At 47.4% G+C, this 22,368-nt stretch overlaps 2 protein-coding genes and 1 pseudogene across 3 annotated transcripts in view; all 3 read right to left on the bottom strand.

The window, feature by feature from the left end:
* LOC140075965 (uncharacterized) overlaps positions 1–22,368 on the bottom strand; it is a 222,265-nt gene that overhangs the window by 172,563 nt on the left and 27,334 nt on the right. For both annotated transcript variants that reach the window (XM_072122424.1, XM_072122422.1), the window contains exons 4-5: positions 18,741–18,878; positions 15,484–15,603 (exon numbers count right to left, since the gene is read on the bottom strand). In XM_072122424.1, coding sequence (XP_071978525.1) covers positions 15,484–15,603; positions 18,741–18,878 — 258 coding nt within the window. The remainder of the gene's footprint in view (positions 1–15,483; positions 15,604–18,740; positions 18,879–22,368) is intronic.
* On the bottom strand, positions 10,909–21,155 carry LOC140075975 (uncharacterized; annotated as a pseudogene).
* On the bottom strand, positions 11,961–14,346 carry LOC140075557 (uncharacterized). The gene is made up of 2 exons (XM_072121635.1): positions 14,283–14,346; positions 11,961–13,177 (listed from the first exon to the last, which is right to left on the bottom strand). Exons 1-2 carry the CDS (start codon positions 14,344–14,346, stop codon positions 12,258–12,260), a joined length of 984 nt encoding a protein of 327 aa, XP_071977736.1. The 3' UTR covers positions 11,961–12,257.

The raw sequence follows: 22,368 nt of genomic DNA, 5'->3' as shown, positions 1-22,368 counted from the left end.
AGCCGCCCTCGGCTCGACTACAGACTTATTGGGGCGCAGAGGTAGATAGGGGCACTTCTGTGAAGTGCAAGCTATATGATCTGTAGGGACAAACCGCCCATGGTCCTGGAGACAGGCACCTGGGTTGGTGTCGGACTAAGACAAGGACATGTAAATGCGAAGTATGACAGTTGGTCGCTAACGCCATTAAACCAAACTGTACAGTAGGAAAGGTGTTGTGTCATGTACTGTAATCCACTCCTTGCACCAGGGCCTGTATATTTGTTATATAAACACTTCTTCCCTAGCGACAAATATATAGTGTGTATATGCATTACATTGGCATATGTGACACAATGAGACATTATACAAATGTATAAGTACGTGCCGACTGACATTCTTACCCTTGTATGAGTGGTATCAAGGTGCTATCTCTATAACACCCCCGGTCCCCTAAGGACCCGCAGTCTATAAAAGGTTAGTGCAAACTACTGGCATAAACTGAGAGTGTGCAAACATTTTGTAAACTCACATTGGCTTAGGAGCCCAATGGGTACATATCTTGAACGTTACAAACGTTACAGAGGTAGGCTACTCAGGGTAGCAGAATAAAATGTCTCTTTACCTGGAAAGGAAAAGGCATAATGTCCATACCTAAAAGGAAGGCATTAAATGCAATATAAGAAGTCAATAGCAACTTTTCCCTGGTAGTATCTGGCAAAAGTCTCACAGAAGGTCTCTAATGGCAAAGTCCATCTTCTGGGTACAGCCCTTGATGTGGGGAAAAGTGCAATAAAAGAAGCAAAGGGTCTCCTCTTTGTGTAGAGGGTCAGAGTCCTTTGAAGGCATCTCTGCTCTGGCAGAGGAAGGGGTGCTACCATAGCACATGACAGTGGGCAGTTCAAGGAAAGTCTCTTGACTGAGATAAATAAGGGTGAGAGTCTCAGGACAGTTTCTGGCTCTTTAGGGATAGCGGGCGCTCAGCCCAAATGGGATATCAGTAATAATATTACATATGTACAGTACCTGAAGAGGGCTACAGCCCATCAGGGATTAATCTTGCTGCTCAAGAGCAATGGCTGCAGGCATGGGAGCAGGAACTGCAGCAGGGACATCATCAGCCTGGGTGAAGAAAGCAGTGTTGAGATCTGTCACCTGAAGACATCTGGTGGTAGACACTGGAACTGCTGACATGGAACACCCAGAAGCTGGAGCTGGAACAGCAGGGAGGTCACCTATGGCGGTAGGCATCTCAGCAAAGGAAGGAGACAGGCACTTCTCTGGCTGACCTTCTGTAGCTGGGGGCGCTGTGGAGAGCATGATGATGACCGCAGGAGCTGTAACTTCTTCATTGCTGACAGCTGAAAGATTGTTGTTCCTGGACTGACCTGTAGCTCTTGGGGGCGCTGTTACGCTGGCGGTGGTAACCTCTGTAGCTGGCAGGGCGTTCTCACCGGACAGCCTGGGCCTCTTAGCAGGTGGTCCTGGATACTCCGCAGGATGGTCAGCAGCATTAGATAAGGGGTCAGGCCCCTTTAAGAGAGTCCCTTTTGTAGCCGAGCCTCCTATGGGGAGATGTTGGCCCTCTGCAGGGAGGCCGGACTGTACCCCAGCCGGGGCTAAGGGAGATATAGTAACAGTCACTGTGATATAGGCCCTGGGGGCCATGGTACTCACATCCGCGGTGGTTCTCAGGAGGTCCGGAATCGGAGGAGGCAGCCGCTGTCGAGAATCCGCCATTGAAGACTGCGTACAGGAGACAGTAGTAAGCGGTGCAGCAGAGGAAGGTGCCCGAGGCTCGTGGGAAAGCCATGCCACACTTGGTTCTTCATCTCGGAGGCTGTGCGGCATGTCGGCAGGACAGGAGACAGCACGTGGAGAAATCCAAGATGGCCGATTAACCTCTTTGATGCGGGATGGCGGCTGCGCTGACTCTGAGGTACCTCGTGGGCTCTCACTGGCGTTGCAGCACGGGAGTCTTTCCCCCCAGGAGCTGTGGCGGGCTGAATTTTCTGCTGCACCACAGCGCGCTGAGGCAGGTTTCGCGCCATACGCGCAGGGGGCGGAGCTTAGCGATGTGAAAGTTTTGGTGGGCTGGAATTACTTGCTGCGCCACAGTTTAGTGAGTTAAATGCTTCAAGATGTAAAAGAACTGACAAAGTTCTTTGCAGGGTTTAACCTCTTGAGTGCTGGAGCGGAACTCAACAGCACGTGGCAGCAGTATAACACAGTTCAAAGTAGTAATGCACACAATCACTTGGGCCTAAACCCGAATGGCAGCAGGGTTAGGCAGCACAGTAGTGTTTCAATAAAGGATAGTCTTTAGTGCCAAAATAAGGCACAGAAGTACAAATCCTGTTCGTGACGCCACTTGCAACATCCCCCACCAGGGCCTAGCCTTTTCTCGGGGCCTGGAGTCAGCCGGGGCCCGCAGTATCTGAGTGGCTGGCGGTTGCGGCCTAGGCACGCTAGTGTCACGGTGCTTGGTATGGGGAACCGGAGGGCTGTCCTACAGCCTGGCAGGTCTCCAGCAGGTTGGTGTTGGCAAGAAATGATGAGGGAGAGGCTGCTATAGCGGATCTCCCTGGGGCAACCCTTTGGTGTCTAGAGTATAAGTCTCTGTGTGGTGGACAGGGTGCCTGTGATGATGGCAGCCGTAGTAGCAGGGACCAGACGGAGGCAGAGGTTGAACAAAAACAACTTACAGTTCTTTATTGGAACCGACAGGAACCGCAGCAATGTGCCTTTAAAGGAAACCTACCACTTGAAGTGGCAGGTTTCTGATGGAAATACCGGGCACCAGCTCAGGGTGAGCTGGTGCCGGAGCTTATTTTTGTTAGTGTTTTAAACCGCGGTATCACGGTTTAAAACACTTTTTAAACTTGATAGCCGGGGCAGGGAGGTACGCGCTCGGCGCTTACCGTGCGCGCGGCTACATAGGAAGTGAAGGAGAGCCGCGCGCATGGTAAGCGCCGAGCGCGTACCTCCCTGCGCCGGCTATAAAGTTTAAAAAGTGTTTTAAACCGTGATACCGCGGTTTAAAACACTAACAAAAATAAGCTCCGGCACCAGCTCACCCTGAGCTGGTGCCCGGTATTTCCATCAGAAACCTGCCACTTCAACACTAACAAAAATAAGCTCCGGCACCAGCTCACCCTGAGCTGGTGCCCGGTATTTCCATCAGAAACCTGCCACTTCAAGTGGTAGGTTTCCTTTAACAGAGTAGTGGAGTACTGAGATGCAGTTGGAGGGAGCCACAGGATGTAGAGCGCCAGCCTGGATGCAGAGGGCAGGCTGGGAGGTAGCTGTGTCCTGGAAGGATGCTTCAGCTTGTCCTGGGTTGCTTCAGGTATCACCCTTAAAGGTAGGATGATACCCCTTTCCTCACTACACTAGCTATTAGTTCCACTCTTCAGGCAGGGGCTAGGCTCTTCCTGCTCTGGTCTGGTATGCTAGCTGCACAGACTCCGCAGAGTCTGTACTGGAGTAACTCCAGTCTGCTTCTGCAGACTCCTGGGTCTGACTGCTCTCTACTCTCTTCTGAGGGAACTCACTTCTTGAAGTTTCCTGTCCAGGGTTTTGTTACTCCCACTGGTCAGGTGGTGGCTACTCCTCCAATTACATCTCAGCTCACAGAAACAGTGTGCAACACATGTGATTGGCTGACACATATTACATCACACAAAACAATTAACTCCTGCCTTACCAGGCAGGATCTACCACTGCAATGTTCCCCTGTGTCCTATAAGGACTATGTAGTGTGATGTAGTGACATGCTGTGGGGCTGAGTAGACCCTACACAGGCCGCAAGCTACATGGTGGGACGTATTTGCAACCACTCCTCCGCCTTGCATCGGCGAGGGTGTTGCATATCAGTGATATGTACAGTGTATGAGGTAACTACATCCTCATATATATCAGTGATATGTACAGTGTATGAGGTAACTACATCCTCATATATATCAGTGATATGTACAGTGTATGGGGTAACTACATCCTCATATATATCAGTAATATGTACAGTGTATGAGGTAACTACATCCTCATATATATCAGTGATAAGTACAGTGTATGAGGTAACTACATCCTCATATATATCAGTAATATGTACAGTGTATGAGGTAACTACATCCTCATATATATCAGTAATATGTACAGTGTATGAGGTAACTACACCCTCATATATATCAGTGATATGTACAGTGTGTGAGGTAACTACACCCTCATATATATCAGTGATATGTACAGTGTATGAGGTAACTACACCCTCATATATATCAGTGATATGTACAGTGTATGAGGTAACTACACCCTCATATATATCAGTGATATGTACAGTGTATGAGGTAACTACATCCTCATATATATCAGTGATATGTACAGCGTATGAGGTAACTACACCCTCATATATATCAGTGATATGTACAGTGTGTGAGGTAACTACATCCTCATATATATCAGTGATATGTACAGTGTATGGGGCAACTACATCCTCATATATATCAGTGATATGTACAGTGTATGAGGTAACTACATCCTCATATATATCAGTGATATGTACAGCGTATGAGGTAACTGCATCCTCATATATATCAGTGATATGTACAGCGTATGAGGTAACTATATCCTCATATATATCAGTGATATGTACAGTGTATGAGGTAACTACACCCTCATATATATCAGTGATCTGTACAGTGTATGAGGTAACTACATCCTCATATATACCAGTGATATGTACAGTGTATGAGGTAACTACACCCTCATATATATCAGTGATATGTACAGTGTATGAGGTAACTACATCCTCATATATACCAGTGATATGTACAGTGTATGAGGTAACTACACCCTCATGTATATCAGTGATATATACAGTTTATGAGGTAACTACATCTTCATATATACCAGTGATGTGTACAGTGTATGAGGTAAGTACACCCTCATATATATCAGTGATATGTACAATGTATGAGGTAAGTACACCCTCATATATATCAGTGATATGTACAATGTATGAGGTAACTACACCCTCATATATATCAGTGATATGTACAATGTATGAGGTAACTACACCCTCATATATATCAGTGATATGTACAATGTATGAGGTAAGTACACCCTCATATATATCAGTGATATGTACAGAGTATGAGGTAACTACATCCTCATATATATCAGTGATATGAACAGTGTATGAGGTAACTACACCCTCATATATATCAGTGATATGTACAGTGTATGAGGTAACTACACCCTCATATATATCAGTGATATGTACAATGTATGAGGTAAGTACACCCTCATATATATCAGTGATATGTACAGAGTATGAGGTAACTACATCCTCATATATATCAGTGATATGAACAGTGTATGAGGTAACTACACCCTCATATATATCAGTGATATGTACAGTGTATGAGGTAACTACACCCTCATATATATCAGTGATATGTACAGTGTATGAGGTAACTACATCCTCATATATATCAGTGATATGCACAGTGTATGAGGTAACTAAATCCTCATATATATCAGTGATATGTACAGTGTATGGGGTAACTACACCCTCATATATATCAGTGATATGTACAGTGTATGAGGTAACTACACCCTTATATATAATTAGTGATATGTACAGTGTATGAGGTAACTACACCCTCATATATATCAGTGATATGTACAGTGTATGAGGTAACTACATCCTCATATATATCAGTGATATGTACAGTGTATGAGGTAACTACATCCTCATAAATATCAGTGATATGTACAGTGTATGGGGTAACTACATCCTCATATATACCAGTGATATGTACAGTGTATGAGGTAACTACACCCTCATCTATATCAGTGATATGTACAGTGTATGAGGTAACTACATCCTCATATATATCAGTGATATGTACAGTGTATGAGGTAACTACATCCTCATATATATCAGTGATATGTACAGTGTATGAGGTAACTACATCCTCATATATATCAGTGATATGTACAGTGTATGAGGTAACTACACCCTCATATATATCAGTGACATGTACAGTGTATGAGGTAACTACATCCTCATATATATCAGTGATATGTACAGTGTATGAGGTAACTACATCTCCATATATATCAGTGATATGTACAGTGTATGAGGTAACTAAATCCTCATATATATCAGTGATATGTACAGTGTATGGGGTAACTACACCCTCATATATATCAGTGATATGTACAGTGTATGAGGTAACTACACCCTCATATATAATTAGTGATATGTACAGTGTATGAGGTAACTAAACAATCATATATATCAGTGATATGTACAGTGTATGGGGTAACTACATCCTTCTATATACCAGTAGTATGTACAGTGTATGAGGTAACTACATCCTCATATATATCAGTGATATGTACAGCGTATGAGGTAACTACATCCTCATATATATCAGTGATATGTACAGCGTATGAGGTAACTACACCCTCATATATATCAGTGATATGTACAGTGTATGAGGTAACTACACCCTCATATATATCAGTGATATGTACAGCGTATGGGGTAACTACATCCTTCTATATATCAGTGATATGCACAGTGTATGAGGTAACTACATCCTCATATATATCAGTGATATGTACAGCGTATGAGGTAACTACATCCTCATATATATCAGTGATAGGTACAGTGTATGAGGTAACTACATCCTCATATATATCAGTGATATGTACAGTGTATGAGGTAACTACATCCTCATATATATCAGTGATATGTACAGTGTATGAGGTAACTACATCCTCATATATATCAGTGATATGTACAGTGTATGAGGTAACTACATCCTCATATATATCAGTGATATGTACAGTGTATGAGGTAACTACACCCTCATATATATCAGTGATATGTACAGTGTATGAGGTAACTACATCCTCATATATATCAGTGATATGTACAGTGTATGAGGTAACTACACCCTCATATATATCAGTGATATGTACAGTGTATGAGGTAACTACACCCTCATATATATCAGTGATATGTACATTGTATGAGGTAACTACATCCTCATATATATCAGTGATATGTACAGTGTGTGAGGTAACTACACCCTCATATGTATCAGTGATATGTACAGTGTATGAGGTAACTACATCCTCATATATATCAGTGATATGTACAGTGTGTGAGGTAACTACACCCTCATATATATCAGTGATATGTACAGTGTATGAGGTAACTACACCCTCATATATATCAGTGATATGTACAGTGTATGAGGTAACTACACCCTCATATATAGTGATATGTACAGTGTATGAGGTAACTACACCCTCATATATATCAGTGATATGTACAGTGTATGAGGTAACTACACCCTCATATATATCAGTGATATGTACAGTGTATGAGGTAACTACACCCTCATATATATCAGTGATATGTACAGTGTGTGAGGTAACTACACCCTCATATATATCAGTGATATGTACAGTGTATGAGGTAACTACACCCTCATATATATCAGTGATATGTACAGTGTATGAGGTAACTACACCCTCATATATATCAGTGATATGTACAGTGTGTGAGGTAACTACACCCTCATATATATCAGTGATATGTACAGTGTATGAGGTAACTACACCCTCATATATATCAGTGATATGTACAGTGTATGAGGTAACTACACCCTCATATAGATCAGTGATATGTACAGTGTGTGAGGTAACTACACCCTCATATATATCAGTGATATGTACAGTGTATGAGGTAACTACACCCTCATATATATATCAGTGATATGTACAGTGTATGAGGTAACTACATCCTCATATATATCAGTGATATGTACAGTGTGTGAGGTAACTACACCCTCATATATATATCAGTGATGTGTACAGTGTGTGAGGTAACTACATCCTCATATATATCAGTGATATGTACAGTGTATGAGGTAACTACATCCTCATATATATCAGTGATATGTACAGTGTATGAGGTAACTACATCCTCATATATATCAGTGATATGTACAGTGTATGGGGTAACTACATCCTCATATATATCAGTGATATGTACAGTGTATGAGGTAACTACATCCTCATATATATCAGTGATATGTACAGTGTGTGAGGTAACTACACCCTCATATATATCAGTGATATGTACAGTGTATGAGGTAACTACACCCTCATATATATCAGTGATATGTACAGTGTGTGAGGTAACTACACCCTCATATATATCAGTGATATGTACAGTGTATGAGGTAACTACACCCTCATATATATCAGTGATATGTACAGTGTATGAGGTAACTACACCCTCATATATATCAGTGATATGTACAGTGTATGAGGTAACTACATCCTCATATATATCAGTGATATGTACAGTGTATGAGGTAACTACATCCTCATATACATCAGTGATATGTACAGTGTATGGGGTAACTACATCCCCATATATATCAGTGATGTGTACAGTGTGTGAGGTAACTACATCCTCATATATATCAGTGATATGTACAGTGTGTGAGGTAACTACATCCTCATATATATCAGTGATATGTACAGTCACTCGGCCTGGTCCCAGGACTTATTCTTCATTATGTTTCCTTGTGTGGTATCAAAATAACACTCATACATGGAGCACAATCTCTCCACGTTCCTCAGTAGAAGAACATCTATTCCAGGTGACTTTACCACAACTGGGTGGCAGAGATCCTGCCTCACAACCAAGACACAACAACTCATCCACATGTGTCTTGTCTTTTTGATACTCTCACAACGGCACGGATCCCTCACTCCCCGGCTTCTCTCTTCTCTAGCCAACAGAGTCACGTCCATGCGATCTCCCAGCTCGCCCACACTATGATGTAGCGTGCCTGGAACCGCGCCAAGGATCGGGAGCCGCGCCAAGGATCTGTGGCGTCGGAGGGTGAGTATTAAGTTCTTTTTTTATTGACTCGTTTATAAGCCTAGGTGAAGTTTTTCTGCACATTTATACACGAGTATATACGGTATATACGGTATATCTTGAAGCGTCCAGGTAACTTTTACAACATCCTCGAGGTCTTTACAACTTGATAAACTCTGACCTGAAGACTGTTCAGTGCTGACTTCTAAGTACCCTGTTTCCCCTAAAATAAGACATCCCCCAAAAGTAAGACCTAGTACAATTTTGCTCCGGCTTAGAAATTTAAGGCCTCCCCTGAAAATAAGACCTAGCAGCCGCCATTGCAGCAGCTCCCCCTGCGCCATAGTATTAGGAAATATTTTATATGCTGAAGAAGGTTGTGACATGGGAAAGAAATCATGGAAGTAAATCACTGACTGATGTGCTGCCCATGTGATACCAGCAGCTACCAGGATAAGAAGGGTCATTTATGGAAAGTGCTTCTACTAAACATGAGAGATCGGGGCCAAGGATTCTATTAGAAAAGGAGTCACAAGAAATACAGCACGAAATTCACAGTTTGGAGAGTCATAAGAGAAATAGATTCTTGTTCATGGAAAAATAAGATATCCCCTGAAAATAAGACCTAGTGCCTCTGTAGGAGCAAAATTTAATATAAGACACTGTCTTATTTTCGGGGAAACAAGGTAAGTACAACATGTAGGCATGTGGTGGAGTCTTATAGCCATGGATGCTCCACTAGGGGAATTCTGGGAAAATATTCAGTTTTTCAGGATGGCATAAGGAAAACCACGCCACTACATGGTGGTCTTAATTGGCAGTCTCTGTAAGGAGAACTCTTACTTCCCGACCCTAGTCACAAGCCTCTCACTCAGCCAAACCAGTTCCCTGCTCTGTACTGTGGAGACACAACCAGGTGGAAACATCATGCATCGCCATCTACAGCTGGAGAGCCGCCTCTGCAGGGTGCACAGGAAGAGCCGCCTCTGCAGGGTGCACAGGAAGAGCCGCCTCTGCAGGGTGCACAGGAAGAGCCGCCTCTGCAGGGTGCACAGGAAGAGCCGCCTCTGTAGGGTGCACAGGAAGAGCCGCCTCTGCAGGGTGCACAGGAAGAGCCGCCTCTGCAGGGTGAACAGGAAGAGCCGCCTCTGCAGGGTGCACAGGAAGAGCCGCCTCTGCAGGGTGCACAGGAAGAGCCGCCTCTGCAGGGTGCACAGGAAGAGCCGCCTCTGCAGGGTGAACAGGAAGAGCCGCCTCTGCAGGGTGAACAGGAAGAGCCGCCTCTGCAGGGTGAACAGGAAGAGCCGCCTCTGCAGGGTGAACAGGAAGAGCCGCCTCTGCAGGGTGAACAGGAAGAGCCGCCTCTGCAGGGTGCACAGGAAGAGCCGCCTCTGCAGGGTGCACAGGAAGAGCCGCCTCTGCAGGGTGCACAGGAAGAGCCGCCTCCGTAGAGGGCACACGGAGCGCTGCCTCCGCAAGGTGCACAGGGAGATCCGCCTCCGCAAGGTGCACAGGGAGATCCGCCTCCGCAGAGTGCACAGGGAGAGCCGCCTCCGCAGGTTGCACAGAGAGAACCGCCTCCGCAGGCTGCACAGAGAGAACCTCCTCCGCAGGGTGCACAGAGAGAACCTCCTCCGCAGGGTGCACAGAGAGAACCTCCTCCGCAGGGTGCACAGAGAGAACCTCCTCCGCAGGGTGCACAGAGAGAACCTCCTCCGCAGGGTGCACAGAGAGAACCTCCTCCGCAGGGTGCACATAGAGAACCTCCTCCGCAGGGTGCACAGAGAGAACCTCCTCCGCAGGGTGCACAGAGAGAACCTCCTCCGCAGGGTGCACAGAGAGAACCTCCTCCGCAGGGTGCACAGGGAGCGCCGCCTCGGCAGGGAGCACAGGAAGAGACTCCTGGCCTTGTCCAATTACACAAATCCAGTGGACAGTATGGACCTAGGTGTAGAAACTGAGAGATAGAATCTTTTCTGATTTTGTTGTAAGAATGTACAAGTCCAGGTTCAATGCACAGTTCATTGGTTATTACCTTTATTATATTCCTGATAAATCTTAATAACAACTGAAAAAATTAAACCTGCAGCTTCTCTCCTGTATAATAAGCTCCAAGTCAAGGTAAAGCTTTTCCCACATTCTGAACACTAAAATCGTTTCTCTCCTGTATGAATTTTTTTGTGGTAATCAAGATTTACTTTCCTTGTAAAAAATTTGCCACATTCTGAACATGGAAACGGCTTCTCCCCCGTGTGAATCCTCTCATGTTTAACAAGTACAGATTTCTGAATGAAACCTTTGCCACATTCTGAACATGAAAATGGCTTCTCCCCTGTGTGGATTTTCTGATGTCTAATAAGATTTGCTTTCACACTGAAGCATTGTCCACATTCTAAACACAAAAATGGCTTCTCCCCTGTGTGAATTCTCTGATGGCTTTGAAGATTTATTTTTTTAGAAAAGCATTTGCCACATTCTGAACATGAAAATGGATTCTCCCCCGTGTGAGTTCCCTGATGAGTTACCAGAGCTGCTTTCGTGGTAAAACCTTTGCCACATTCTGAACACGAATATGGTTTTTCACCTGTGTGAGTTCTCCAGTGCATGACAAAGTGGGCTTTTCTTATGAAACTTTTACCACATTCTGAACATGAAAATGGCCTCTCCCCAGTGTGAAACCTCTCATGGTTTACAAGACCTACTTTCTGAGTAAAACATTTGCCACATGCTGAACATGAAAATGGCTTCTCCCCTGTGTGACTTCTACAATGTATAAGAAGATTTGATCTGCTTGTAAAACATTTGCCACAATCCGAACATGAAAATGGCTTCTCCTTGGTGGGAGCTCTTGGATCTTCAGCTTCTATTTGACCTCTTTCTGATGGACTTTTAGTCTCGGATGTCTTTGATGAAGTTCCCAATGTAATCGGATCAGACGATAGATCATTGCTCGGTAGGGCTGAGGGTGAATCCATTCTTATGATGCGCACTTTATATGAATCTTCATCATCGTCTTTAATATCTGATATTAGATCTTCTTCTGAGCTCCGGATAACGCCATCTGCAGGGAAAAAGGGGTCACTGATAAAATAATTGATAATTAGTGATGAGCGAACCCAAAACCCACTATCAGAGTCTATGTAGAACATCATGGAATAGGGGTCCCTGGACCTGGATATCAGCCAGCTATTGGGGTTCACCTTTTGGTGTTCAGCCACGGTGGAAAACACTGGTTGATGGGCAGCTGAGCAGCCAATTAACCAATGTTTAGCCCCCTAACAAGCACAGCCATGCCCACAGACAATCTAAACAGGATATGTGACCTTATACAGTAGCAGTCATAGTACTAATTTCATCTATATCCTCATACAGTCCTATGTTGCAGTGACAATAACTGCACCTTATATCTCTCACCCATCAGTTGCAGTGTGAAGCAATGAACTGCAGGTGTTTTAAATTGGGAAAAGCAGGAATTAAGGGACAGGATTGTGGCCATGGTGCTGCTGGTGGTGATGGAGCAGGTGCTGGTGGTGGTACTGGAGCAGGTGCTGGTGATAGAGCAGGTGCTGCTCCTGGTGGTGATGGAACATGTGCTACTGGTGGTGATGGAACATGTGCTCCTGGTGGTGATGGAACAGGTGCTGCTCCTGGTGGTGATGGAGCAGGGGCTGCTGGTGGTGATGGAACAGGGGCTGCTGGTGGTGATGGAACAGGTGCTGCTGGTGGTGATGGAACAGGTGCTGCTGGTGGTGATGGAACAGGTGCTGCTGCTGGTGGTTATGGAGCAGGTGCTGCTGCTGGCGGTGATGGAGCAGGTGCTGCTGCTGGGGGTAGTGAAGAGCAGGTGCTGCTCCTGGGGTGATGGACCAGGTGCTGCTGGTGGTGATGGAGCAGGTCCTGCTGCTGGTGGTGTTGAAGGCGCAGGTGCTGCTCCTGGTGGTAAAGGAGCAGGTGCTGCTGCTGGTGGTGATGGAGCAGGTGCTGCTGCTGGTGGTGATGGAGCAGGTGCTGCTGCTGGTGGTGATGGAGCAGGTGCTGCTGCTGGTGGTGATGGAGCAGGTGCTGCTGCTGGTGGTGATGGAGCAGGTGCTGCTGCTGGTGGTGATGGAGCAGGTGCTGCTGCTGGTGGTGATGGAGCAGGTGCTGCTGCTGGTGGTGATGGAGCAGGTGCTGCTGCTGGTGGTGATGGAGCAGGTGCTGCTGCTGGTGGTGATGGAGCAGGTGCTGCTGCTGGTGGTGATGGAGCAGGTGCTGCTGCTGGTGGTGATGGAGCAGGTGCTGCTGCTGGTGGTTATGGAGCAGGTGCTGCTGCTGGTGGTGATGGAGCAGGTGCTGCTGCTGGTGGTTATGGAGCAGGTGCTGCTGCTGGCGGTGATGGAGCAGGTGCTGCTGCTGGGGGTAGTGAAGAGCAGGTGCTGCTCCTGGGGTGATGGACCAGGTGCTGCTGGTGGTGATGGAGCAGGTCCTGCTGCTGGTGGTGATGGAGCAGGTCCTGCTGCTGGTGGTGATGGAGCAGGTCCTGCTGCTGGTGGTGATGGAGCAGGTCCTGCTGCTGGTGGTGATGGAGCAGGTCCTGCTGCTGGTGGTGATGGAGCAGGTCCTGCTGCTGGTGGTGATGGAGCAGGTCCTGCTGCTGGTGGTGATGGAGCAGGTCCTGCTGCTGGTGGTGATGGAGCAGGTCCTGCTGCTGGTGGCGATGGAGCAGGTCCTGCTGCTGGTGGCGATGGAGCAGGTCCTGCTGCTGGTGGCGATGGAGCAGGTCCTGCTGCTGGTGGCGATGGAGCAGGTCCTGCTGCTGGTGGCGATGGAGCAGGTCCTGCTGCTGGTGGCGATGGAGCAGGTCCTGCTGCTGGTGGTGATGGAGCAGGTCCTGCTGCTGGTGGTGATGGAGCAGGTCCTGCTGCTGGTGGTGTAGAAGGCGCAGGTGCTGCTCCTGGTGGTAAAGGAGCAGGTGCTGCTGCTGGTGGTGATGGAGCAGGTGCTGCCGGGAGAGAACGCATTATATCGGTGCCTGCTACAACTTCCTCTGGTGCAAGCAGGCTCCAGGGAGAGCAGCATGTACTAGGTCACAATGATGCTGTCAGAATGCAGAGGCCACACAAGGTTAAGGCACTGGTAGATTAAATTGCCTCATGTTCCCTATGATTTTCTCCAAACCGCTCCACCTCCAGTGCACAGCCCTCCACCTCACCCCCTTCAAAGAGCAAAGTTACCTCAGCCACAAGTCATGAAGCAGTCACTAATCCTCTCCTAGCCGGGATAAGATTGGCCATCCACCTGCCCCTTCCCCAGTTGCAGACAAAGGTTATCAAACGTAGCACAAATTGCACTATGTACAGTTTGCCTGTAGAGGTTGCAGTATGTGACCGATTCATGAACTTTGGCGCACAGTCTTCATGAATCTGACGCCTCCTGAACTGCTGCTGCAGAATGTTCATGTTCAGTCGAAGCATATTCCTTCTAGTGCAAAGTCTGGAAGAAAACTGGTGCAAACACTGTAATAAATGTGGGCCATAGAGGTGCAAGATTCCCAAGAACCTGTGTTGGAGCATGAAGGGGGAGAACAGCGAACCATCATAGGAGACAAGATCCTAGACCCAACATGTATCTAAGGATGTGATAGTCCGGACAAAGAGCAGGTGGTCAGGAAGCGCCAGGTAGCTAGCAAAAGATGTGAAAGGGTGCCAAGCCACAGAGGTTAGCCCATAGCCACGACATCGCCTGCTGCTGCCCGCGCCCAGGGACTCAGCACACAAAGGCCAGCCTACAGGATCTCCAAGGTGTGGCATTATTGCACCTGCAACACCCCTGCCAACATAATGGGGCTCATTTACTGAGGGTCCGCGGACCACACAAATGTCGGATATTCCGACGATTAACGATGTGCGCCGCATTTAAAAGGGTGTTGTGGAGCACGCGATGGGATTTTGGCATCATGCAACACAAATCGGGGGAGGAACGTCGGACAATACGACGGATTCAGACTGAGCGCGCAATTTAACATTTAAATTGCTTTCATGTTCTGCTTCCCTCTTGTAGTATTCTGCAGTGACTGCAATAAGGCTTTCCACCGCATCCACCATCACATGTGTGAGAACCCCTTGTTTTGGGGATTGTCTCTGTATTGTATTGTCTCTTCATTTTAGCTGTTTACTTGTCATTGGGTTTATGTTAAAAGTTTTCATCCACACATTTTCTCCACAGTATAAGAGGTTCACTATATTCTGTAAGCAGATCTACCACCTGGTTCCAAGCCCTAGGAAATAAAAGAGACGAGGCAGCCCTCCTGGAGAAGGCTAGGTGTTTATTCACCCAATGTGGAAGGCTCTTTAAGTGCTGCCTCATCGCTTTTATTTCCTTTGGCATTCGTTTGCTTACCTTGAGTCTGGTCAGCGGAGGCTTGCGCCCACACTGGGACCCTAGTCCCCTCCTTCACAGTGCTGCTCTACCTTCACAATGGTTCCAAGATACTGCGGACACTGATCCGGTTCTTGGACACATTTTGGGGAAGTGGATATAAGGAGAAGAAAGGGGAACAGAGGAGGAATCAGTTCTAGGAAGTAATGACTGATAAGTCCATCAGTTCTCACCATTCTGGGGGTCCCTGGCCCCAGCGTCATGTCCTCCTTCCCAGGCTCCCTCCTCCTCCTCCACCTTGGGGATCACCTTCTCCTCAGTGTCACTTCCATCCATGTTAGAAGATTCTGCTCCTGGGAAGTGAATATGGACGTCATCATCCCATGTAATAACTTATCTCTACCATCTCACTGCGAATTACGAGAAGATTTCATGTAATTAATAAGATACAAGAGACAGAGGAGAAAATGGAGATTGTACAAGAGGAAACATTGTGGCGAGAGTCAATATTCCATCAGATTTCTATAGACATTTCTATGATGATATTTCTAATGCATAGACGTCCTGTCCTACCCTGCACTACCCCCAGCATGCTCCAAAACGGATTTTTTTTATAATTTAGTTTTTATTAGTGCCAAAAGTACAAATGAAGAAGAAAGGGACGCGGTCCTTACAACATAACAAACATCAGGTCAATTATAAACCATAATGACAGAGTTTGCAGACAGACAACCTTTAGTGTTCTTTTTACATATATACGCTCCAGTCTCCTCTGTACTTCCGCCATTTTTATGGTATTTAAGAAACAGAACTATAGGGGAATCCTTAGACTTAGTACAGTGCCCTTTAGGGGCTTCCTAAAGAATCAGTCATAGAATAGAGAACAGAGTGAGGGGAGGAATGGAGGAAAAGATGGGAGGGAAGACAAGAGGTGTGGGGGCATCCAGGTCAGGGGGCATAGACAATTAGAACAAGATGGAGAACATCAAATGGACTGTCTGTACTCAGCTGATTGTTGTAAAAGGATCCATGGTTTCCAGGATTTACTAAACCTCACATACGAGCCATGAAAGGAAGATATGAGGTCTTCCATGCGCATGATGTCATTTACTTTGTTGATCCACATAGTTATTGTCGGAGGAGATGTTTGTTTCCAGAGTGCTGTATAAGATCGGGATCGGGCCGCTATTATTAAAAAGTGCTGAAATATCACAGTGGTGAAGAATGAGGAGAGGAGGATCCACTTTCACAGAATCTCCGCAGATCATGGAGATAAAACATTGCAAGCTCTGCCAGAAACGGGCAAGGATCCGACATGACCAGAACATGTGGAAAAAGGTTCCCTCCTCCTAACCCTTGAGTTCCGGCAACCCAATACCCCCTGAGATCTTCGTGAGATGTAGGGTGGCACGCTGAACCCTAGTGCGTTTACCAGCCCAGATAACTTTATGCTGGATGGAATTCTGAGAACGAAAATACGATTTTGGTAATTTAATAGGCAGTGCTTGAAAAAGATAAAACGTGGGAGGATATTCATTTTGAATATGGCGCATCTACCAAACCATGAGAAAATACCTTTGGCCCATCTGGAGCAGTCCTCTTGAACTTTTCTGAGTATGGGTAAGAAGTTGAGTGTCTAAAGCTTGGATAGATCAGCTGACAATTGAGTCCCTAGGTATGTAACACTCTGTGACGCCCACTTAAAACCAATAGACTCTCGCAGAGTTTCCATAGTATTTCCCGGAAGGGAGATATTTAAGGCCTCAGATTTGGACCAGTTAATGCGAAAAATGTGATGGGCAAACTTATGTATTTCCTTCATTAAGTTAAGAAAACGGTTTTCATTTAAGGGGAACCTATCCGTGCGAATTTGGGACACTAAACCAACCACAGGTTCTTATGGGCCAGTGGTTTAGTGTCCCAAATTGTTCTGTATGATTTTAAGCGGTGAAAAAAACTTGTATACTCACCTCGTTCCTAGTTCCCTTGGTTACCATTCCTGCTCCTCTACATCCCTGCGCCCCTATCCCTCTGCATCCCTGCGCCCCTATCCCTCTGCATCCCTGCGCCCCTATCCCTCTGCATCCCTGCGCCCCTATCCCTCTGCATCCCTGCGCCCCTATCCCTCTGCATCCCTGCGCCCCTATCCCTCTGCATCCCTGCGCCCCTATCCCTCTACATCCCTGCGCCCCTATCCCTCTACATCCCTGCGCCCCTATCCCTCTACATCCCTGCGCCCCTATCCCTCTACATCCCTGCGCCCCTATACCTCTACATCCCTGCGCCCCTATACCTCTACATCCCTGCGCCCCTATACCTCTACATCCCTGCGCCCCTATACCTCTACATCCCTGCGCCCCTATACCTCTACATCCCTGCGCCCCTATACCTCTACATCCCTGCGCCCCTATACCTCTACATCCCTGCGCCCCTATACCTCTACATCCCTGCGCCCCTATACCTCTACATCCCTGCGCCCCTATACCTCTACATCCCTGCGCCCCTATACCTCTACATCCCTGCGCCCCTATACCTCTACATCCCTGCGCCCCTATACCTCTACATCCCTGCGCCCCTATACCTCTACATCCCTGCGCCCCTATACCTCTACATCCCTGCGCCCCTATACCTCTACATCCCTGAAACCCCTATACCTCTACATCCCTGAAACCCCTATACCTCTACATCCCTGAAACCCCTATACCTCTACATCCCTGAAACCCCTATACATCTACATCCCTGAAACCCCTATACCTCTACATCCCTGCGCCCCTATACCTCTACATCCCTGAAACCCCTATACCTCTACATCCCTGAAACCCCTATACCTCTACATCCCTGCGCCCCTACACCTCTACATCCCTGCGCCCCTATACCTCTACATCCCTGCACCCCTATACCTCTACATCCCTGCACCCCTATACCTCTACATCCCTGCACCCCTATACCTCTACATCCCTGCACCCCTATACCTCTACATCCCTGCACCCCTATACCTCTACATCCCTGCACCCCTATACCTCTACATCCCTGCACCCCTACACCTCTACATCCCTGCTCCCCTACACCTCTACATCCCTGCGCCCCTATACCTCTACATCCCTGCGCCCCTATACCTCTACATCCCTGCGCCCCTATACCTCTACATCCCTGCGCCCCTATACCTCTACATCCCTGCGCCCCTATACCTCTACATCCCTGCACCCCTATACCTCTACATCCCTGCACCCCTATACCTCTACATCCCAGCCCCCCTATACCTCTACATCCCTGCACCCCTATACCTCTACATCCCTGCGCCCCTATACCTCTACATCCCTGCACCCCTATACCTTTACATCCCTGCACCCCTATACCTCTACATCCCCGCACCCGAACACTGATCAGTTTCTTGGACACATTTTGGAGAAGTGGATATAAGGAGAAGGAAGGGGAACAGAGGAGGAATCAGTTCTAGAAAGTAATGACTGATAAGTCCATCAGTTCTCACCATTCTGGGGGTCCCCGGCCCCAGCGACATGTCCTCCTTCCCAGGCTCCCTCCTCCTCCTCCTCCTCCTCTTCTTCCTCCACCTTGGGGATCACCTTCTCCTCAGTGTCACTTCCATCCATGTTAGAAGGTTCTGCTCCTGGGAAGTGAATATGGAGGTCACCATCCCATGTAATAACTTATCTCTACCATCTCATGCATCTGGTCAGAAGATTTCATGCAATTAATAAGATACAAGAGACAGAGGAGAAAATGGAGATTGTACAAGAGGAAACATTGGGGGAGATTTATGAAATGTTAGTGACTAGACCAGTGCAGACCCCACAGTCTTCTTCTGCGCCAGATAAATCCTGGAGTCGTTTCTGTGGACTCCTCTTCACCCCAGCTATTACCTGGTGTAATTTACGGTGCGCCGGAAATGGTCTAAAACCCTCAATAAATGTGGCACAAAAAATTTCAGGTGTGAATAACTCCAGAATTATGGAGAAGACAGATTGATACATTTCCCCATTGAACCTATTGTCAATATTTCCTCAAATTCCTACAGACAAATTTCCATCCAGAGATACATTATTTCCATCCTATATCCTGGATACATCTGAAATTCCTGGGATTCTCCATGTACAAGTAATAAAATATATACGGTTTGTGTTACCCCTGTATTCCACATACTTGTCCAAAACAAAAAGGAACAGACTAGTGTAACTAAACTGCACATATGCAAAGTTCAGATGATATTAGTAAACTTTAATTTATTTTGTTATTGTTCCTGTGTCCTTTTTGTCCTGTTTCCCCCCCTGATTGTTGCAGTTTGGGTATAAATCCTCCCCTCCCCCTCACACTGACAGATAAGAAGCTGATAAGGTTTCTCATGATTTAACCCCTTACAGCCCCTGGACTGTCTGATCTCCTTACACAGATAAATCATCAAGAGAAATGTTCTCCAGGCAGTTACGGAGTTAATCATTAGCCGCCTCTTATCTATCTGCAGAGACCTGAGAAATCTCCAGAGGAGGAAGGGAAGGAGCAGAAGACACAGAGAAGCTTTATACCTGATATTACAGTCTCCTATAATCCCCTGCCATATATACACGTATATCCCCCCGCCCTATATACTCCTATATCCCCCCGCCCTATATACTCCTATATCCCCCGCCCTATATACTCCTATACCCCCCGCCCTATATACTCCTATACCCCCCGCCCTATATACTCACTCATATATCCCCTGCCCTATATACTCACTCATATATCCCCCGCCCTATATACTCCTATATCCCCCGCCCTATATACTTCTATATCCCCCGCCCTATATACTCCTATATCCCCCCGCCCTATATACTCCTATATCCCCCGCCCTATATACTCACTCATATATCCCCCGCCCTATATACTCATCTCTCACATCAGGATTAGTTACTATAATATATTGAAAAAAGTCACAGAAAGAAGCAAACAGCTGCTGAAATAATAAGACAGAAAGTTCTTTCCCTCAAAGATGCAGATTCTGTTGATTATGTTTTTTCCTGTCTGGACCTTCCAGTACCTGAGGTGGGAGATCCCTACAGGACCCCATAACATGAGAGACACAGCGGCATCCATGTCTAACCACACGACACATATACAGTATACAGGTTATACATATGCACCACACACATGCGTATACAGATACATACATGTTATACACATACATATAGCACTGCAGTCATTGCACATACACCACACGTTACCTGTATACAGTATACAGGTTATACATATGCACCACACACATGCGTATACAGATACATACATGTTATACATATAGCACTGCAGTCATTGCACATACACCATACGTTACCTGTATACAGTATACAGGTTATACACATGCACCACACACATGCGTATACAGATACATACATGTTATACACATACATATAGCACTGCAGTCATTGCACATACACCACACGTTACCTGTATACAGTATACAGGTTATACACATGCACCAGATACATGCGTATACAGATACATACATGTTATACATATAGCACTGCAGTCATTGCACATACACCACACGTTACCTGACCCAGATGGATCTCCGCTGCTTAGCACATGGAGGCTCCAGGGTCAATAACCTCCAAGAAAAGCCGAGTACAAGACAGGAGTAACCTGCAACCCCTTCCCCTGTCCTTCTCCTCCAGACTGTCTCATCACATTACATGGAGAGGCGGAAGTGATCTACAGGGGGAGGAGAGGAGGAGGAGGAGAGGCAGCACAGAGAGAGGGGGGAGGAGGAGAGGCAGCACAGAGAGAGGGAGGAGGAAGAGAGGCAGCACAGAGGGAGGAGGAGGAGGAGAGGCAGCACAGAGAGAGGGAGGAGGAAGAGAGGCAGCACAGGGGGAGGGAGGAGGAGGAGAGGCAGCACAGAGAGAGGGAGGAGGAAGAGAGGCAGCACAGGGGGAGGGAGGAGGAAGAGAGGCAGCACAGGGGGAGGGAGGAGGAAGAGAGGCAGCACAGGGGGAGGGAGGAGGAGGAGAGGCAGCACAGAGAGAGGGAGGAGGAGGAGAGGCAGCACAGGGGGAGAGAGGAGGAGGAAGCACAGGGGGGGGAGGGGAGGAGGAGTAGGAGCGACAGCACATGGAGAGGGAGGAGGAGAGGCAGCACAGAGAGAGGGAGGAGGAGGAGAGGCAGCATAGAGAGAGGGAGGAGGAGGAGAGGCAGCACAGAGAGAGGGAGGAGGAAGAGAGGCAGCACAGAGAGAGGGAGGAGGAAGAGAGGCAGCACAGGGGGAGGGAGGAGGAGGAGAGGAAGCACAGGGGGAGAGAAGGAGGAGGAGGAGAGGAAGCACAGGGGGAGAGAGGGAGGAGGAGGAGAGGCAGCACAGAGAGAGGGAGGAGGAGAGGCAGCACAGAGAGTGGGAGGAGGAAGAGAGGCAGCACAGGGGGATGGAGGAGGAGGAGAGGAAGCACAGGGGGAGAGAGGGAGGAGGAGGAGAGGCAGCACAGAGAGAGGGAGGAGGAGGAGAGGCAGCACAGAGAGAGGGAGGAGGAGGAGAGGCAGCACAGGGGGAGAGAGGGAGAAGGAGGAGAGGCAGCACAGAGAGAGGGAGGAGGAAGAGAGGCAGCACAGAGAGAGGGAGGAGGAGGAGAGGCAGCACAGAGAGAGGGAGGAGGAGGAGAGGCAGCACAGAGAGAGGGAGGAGGAGGAGAGGCAGCACAGAGAGAGGGAGGAGGAAGAGAGGCAGCACAGGGGGAGGGAGGAGGAAGAGAGGCAGCACAGGGGGAGGGAGGAGGAAGAGAGGCAGCACAGGGGGAGGGAGGAGGAGGAGAGGCAGCACAGGGGGAGAGAAGGAGGAGAGGCAGCACAGAGAGAGAGAGGAGGAGAGGCAGAAAAATGGCTCTTCAGCAAACGTTCCATTTCACCGTCAATGTCACTCTCCTCCTCAGCAGCGCTCCTGGCAGCAATATATGGTCACGTACTGGATCAGTTCTACTCTGCCATGGTTCTCCGCTTTGAACTCAGATACTTGGACCTCCCAAAATGGCTCCCTCTCCCTACCCGTTATATGTCCTTCCTTCCCGCTTATAACCCCGCCTCTATACAGAGAGTCTCATTCCTTCCTTTTTTCTACACCATCAAAAGTAGCCAATATT

This window comes from Engystomops pustulosus, chromosome 8 (genome assembly GCF_040894005.1).
Source record: "Engystomops pustulosus chromosome 8, aEngPut4.maternal, whole genome shotgun sequence".
In the NCBI taxonomy this organism is placed as follows: domain Eukaryota; kingdom Metazoa; phylum Chordata; class Amphibia; order Anura; family Leptodactylidae; genus Engystomops; species Engystomops pustulosus.
The sequence above is the reverse complement of the archived record's forward strand: the minus strand, read 5'-3'. Positions and strand labels throughout refer to the sequence as shown.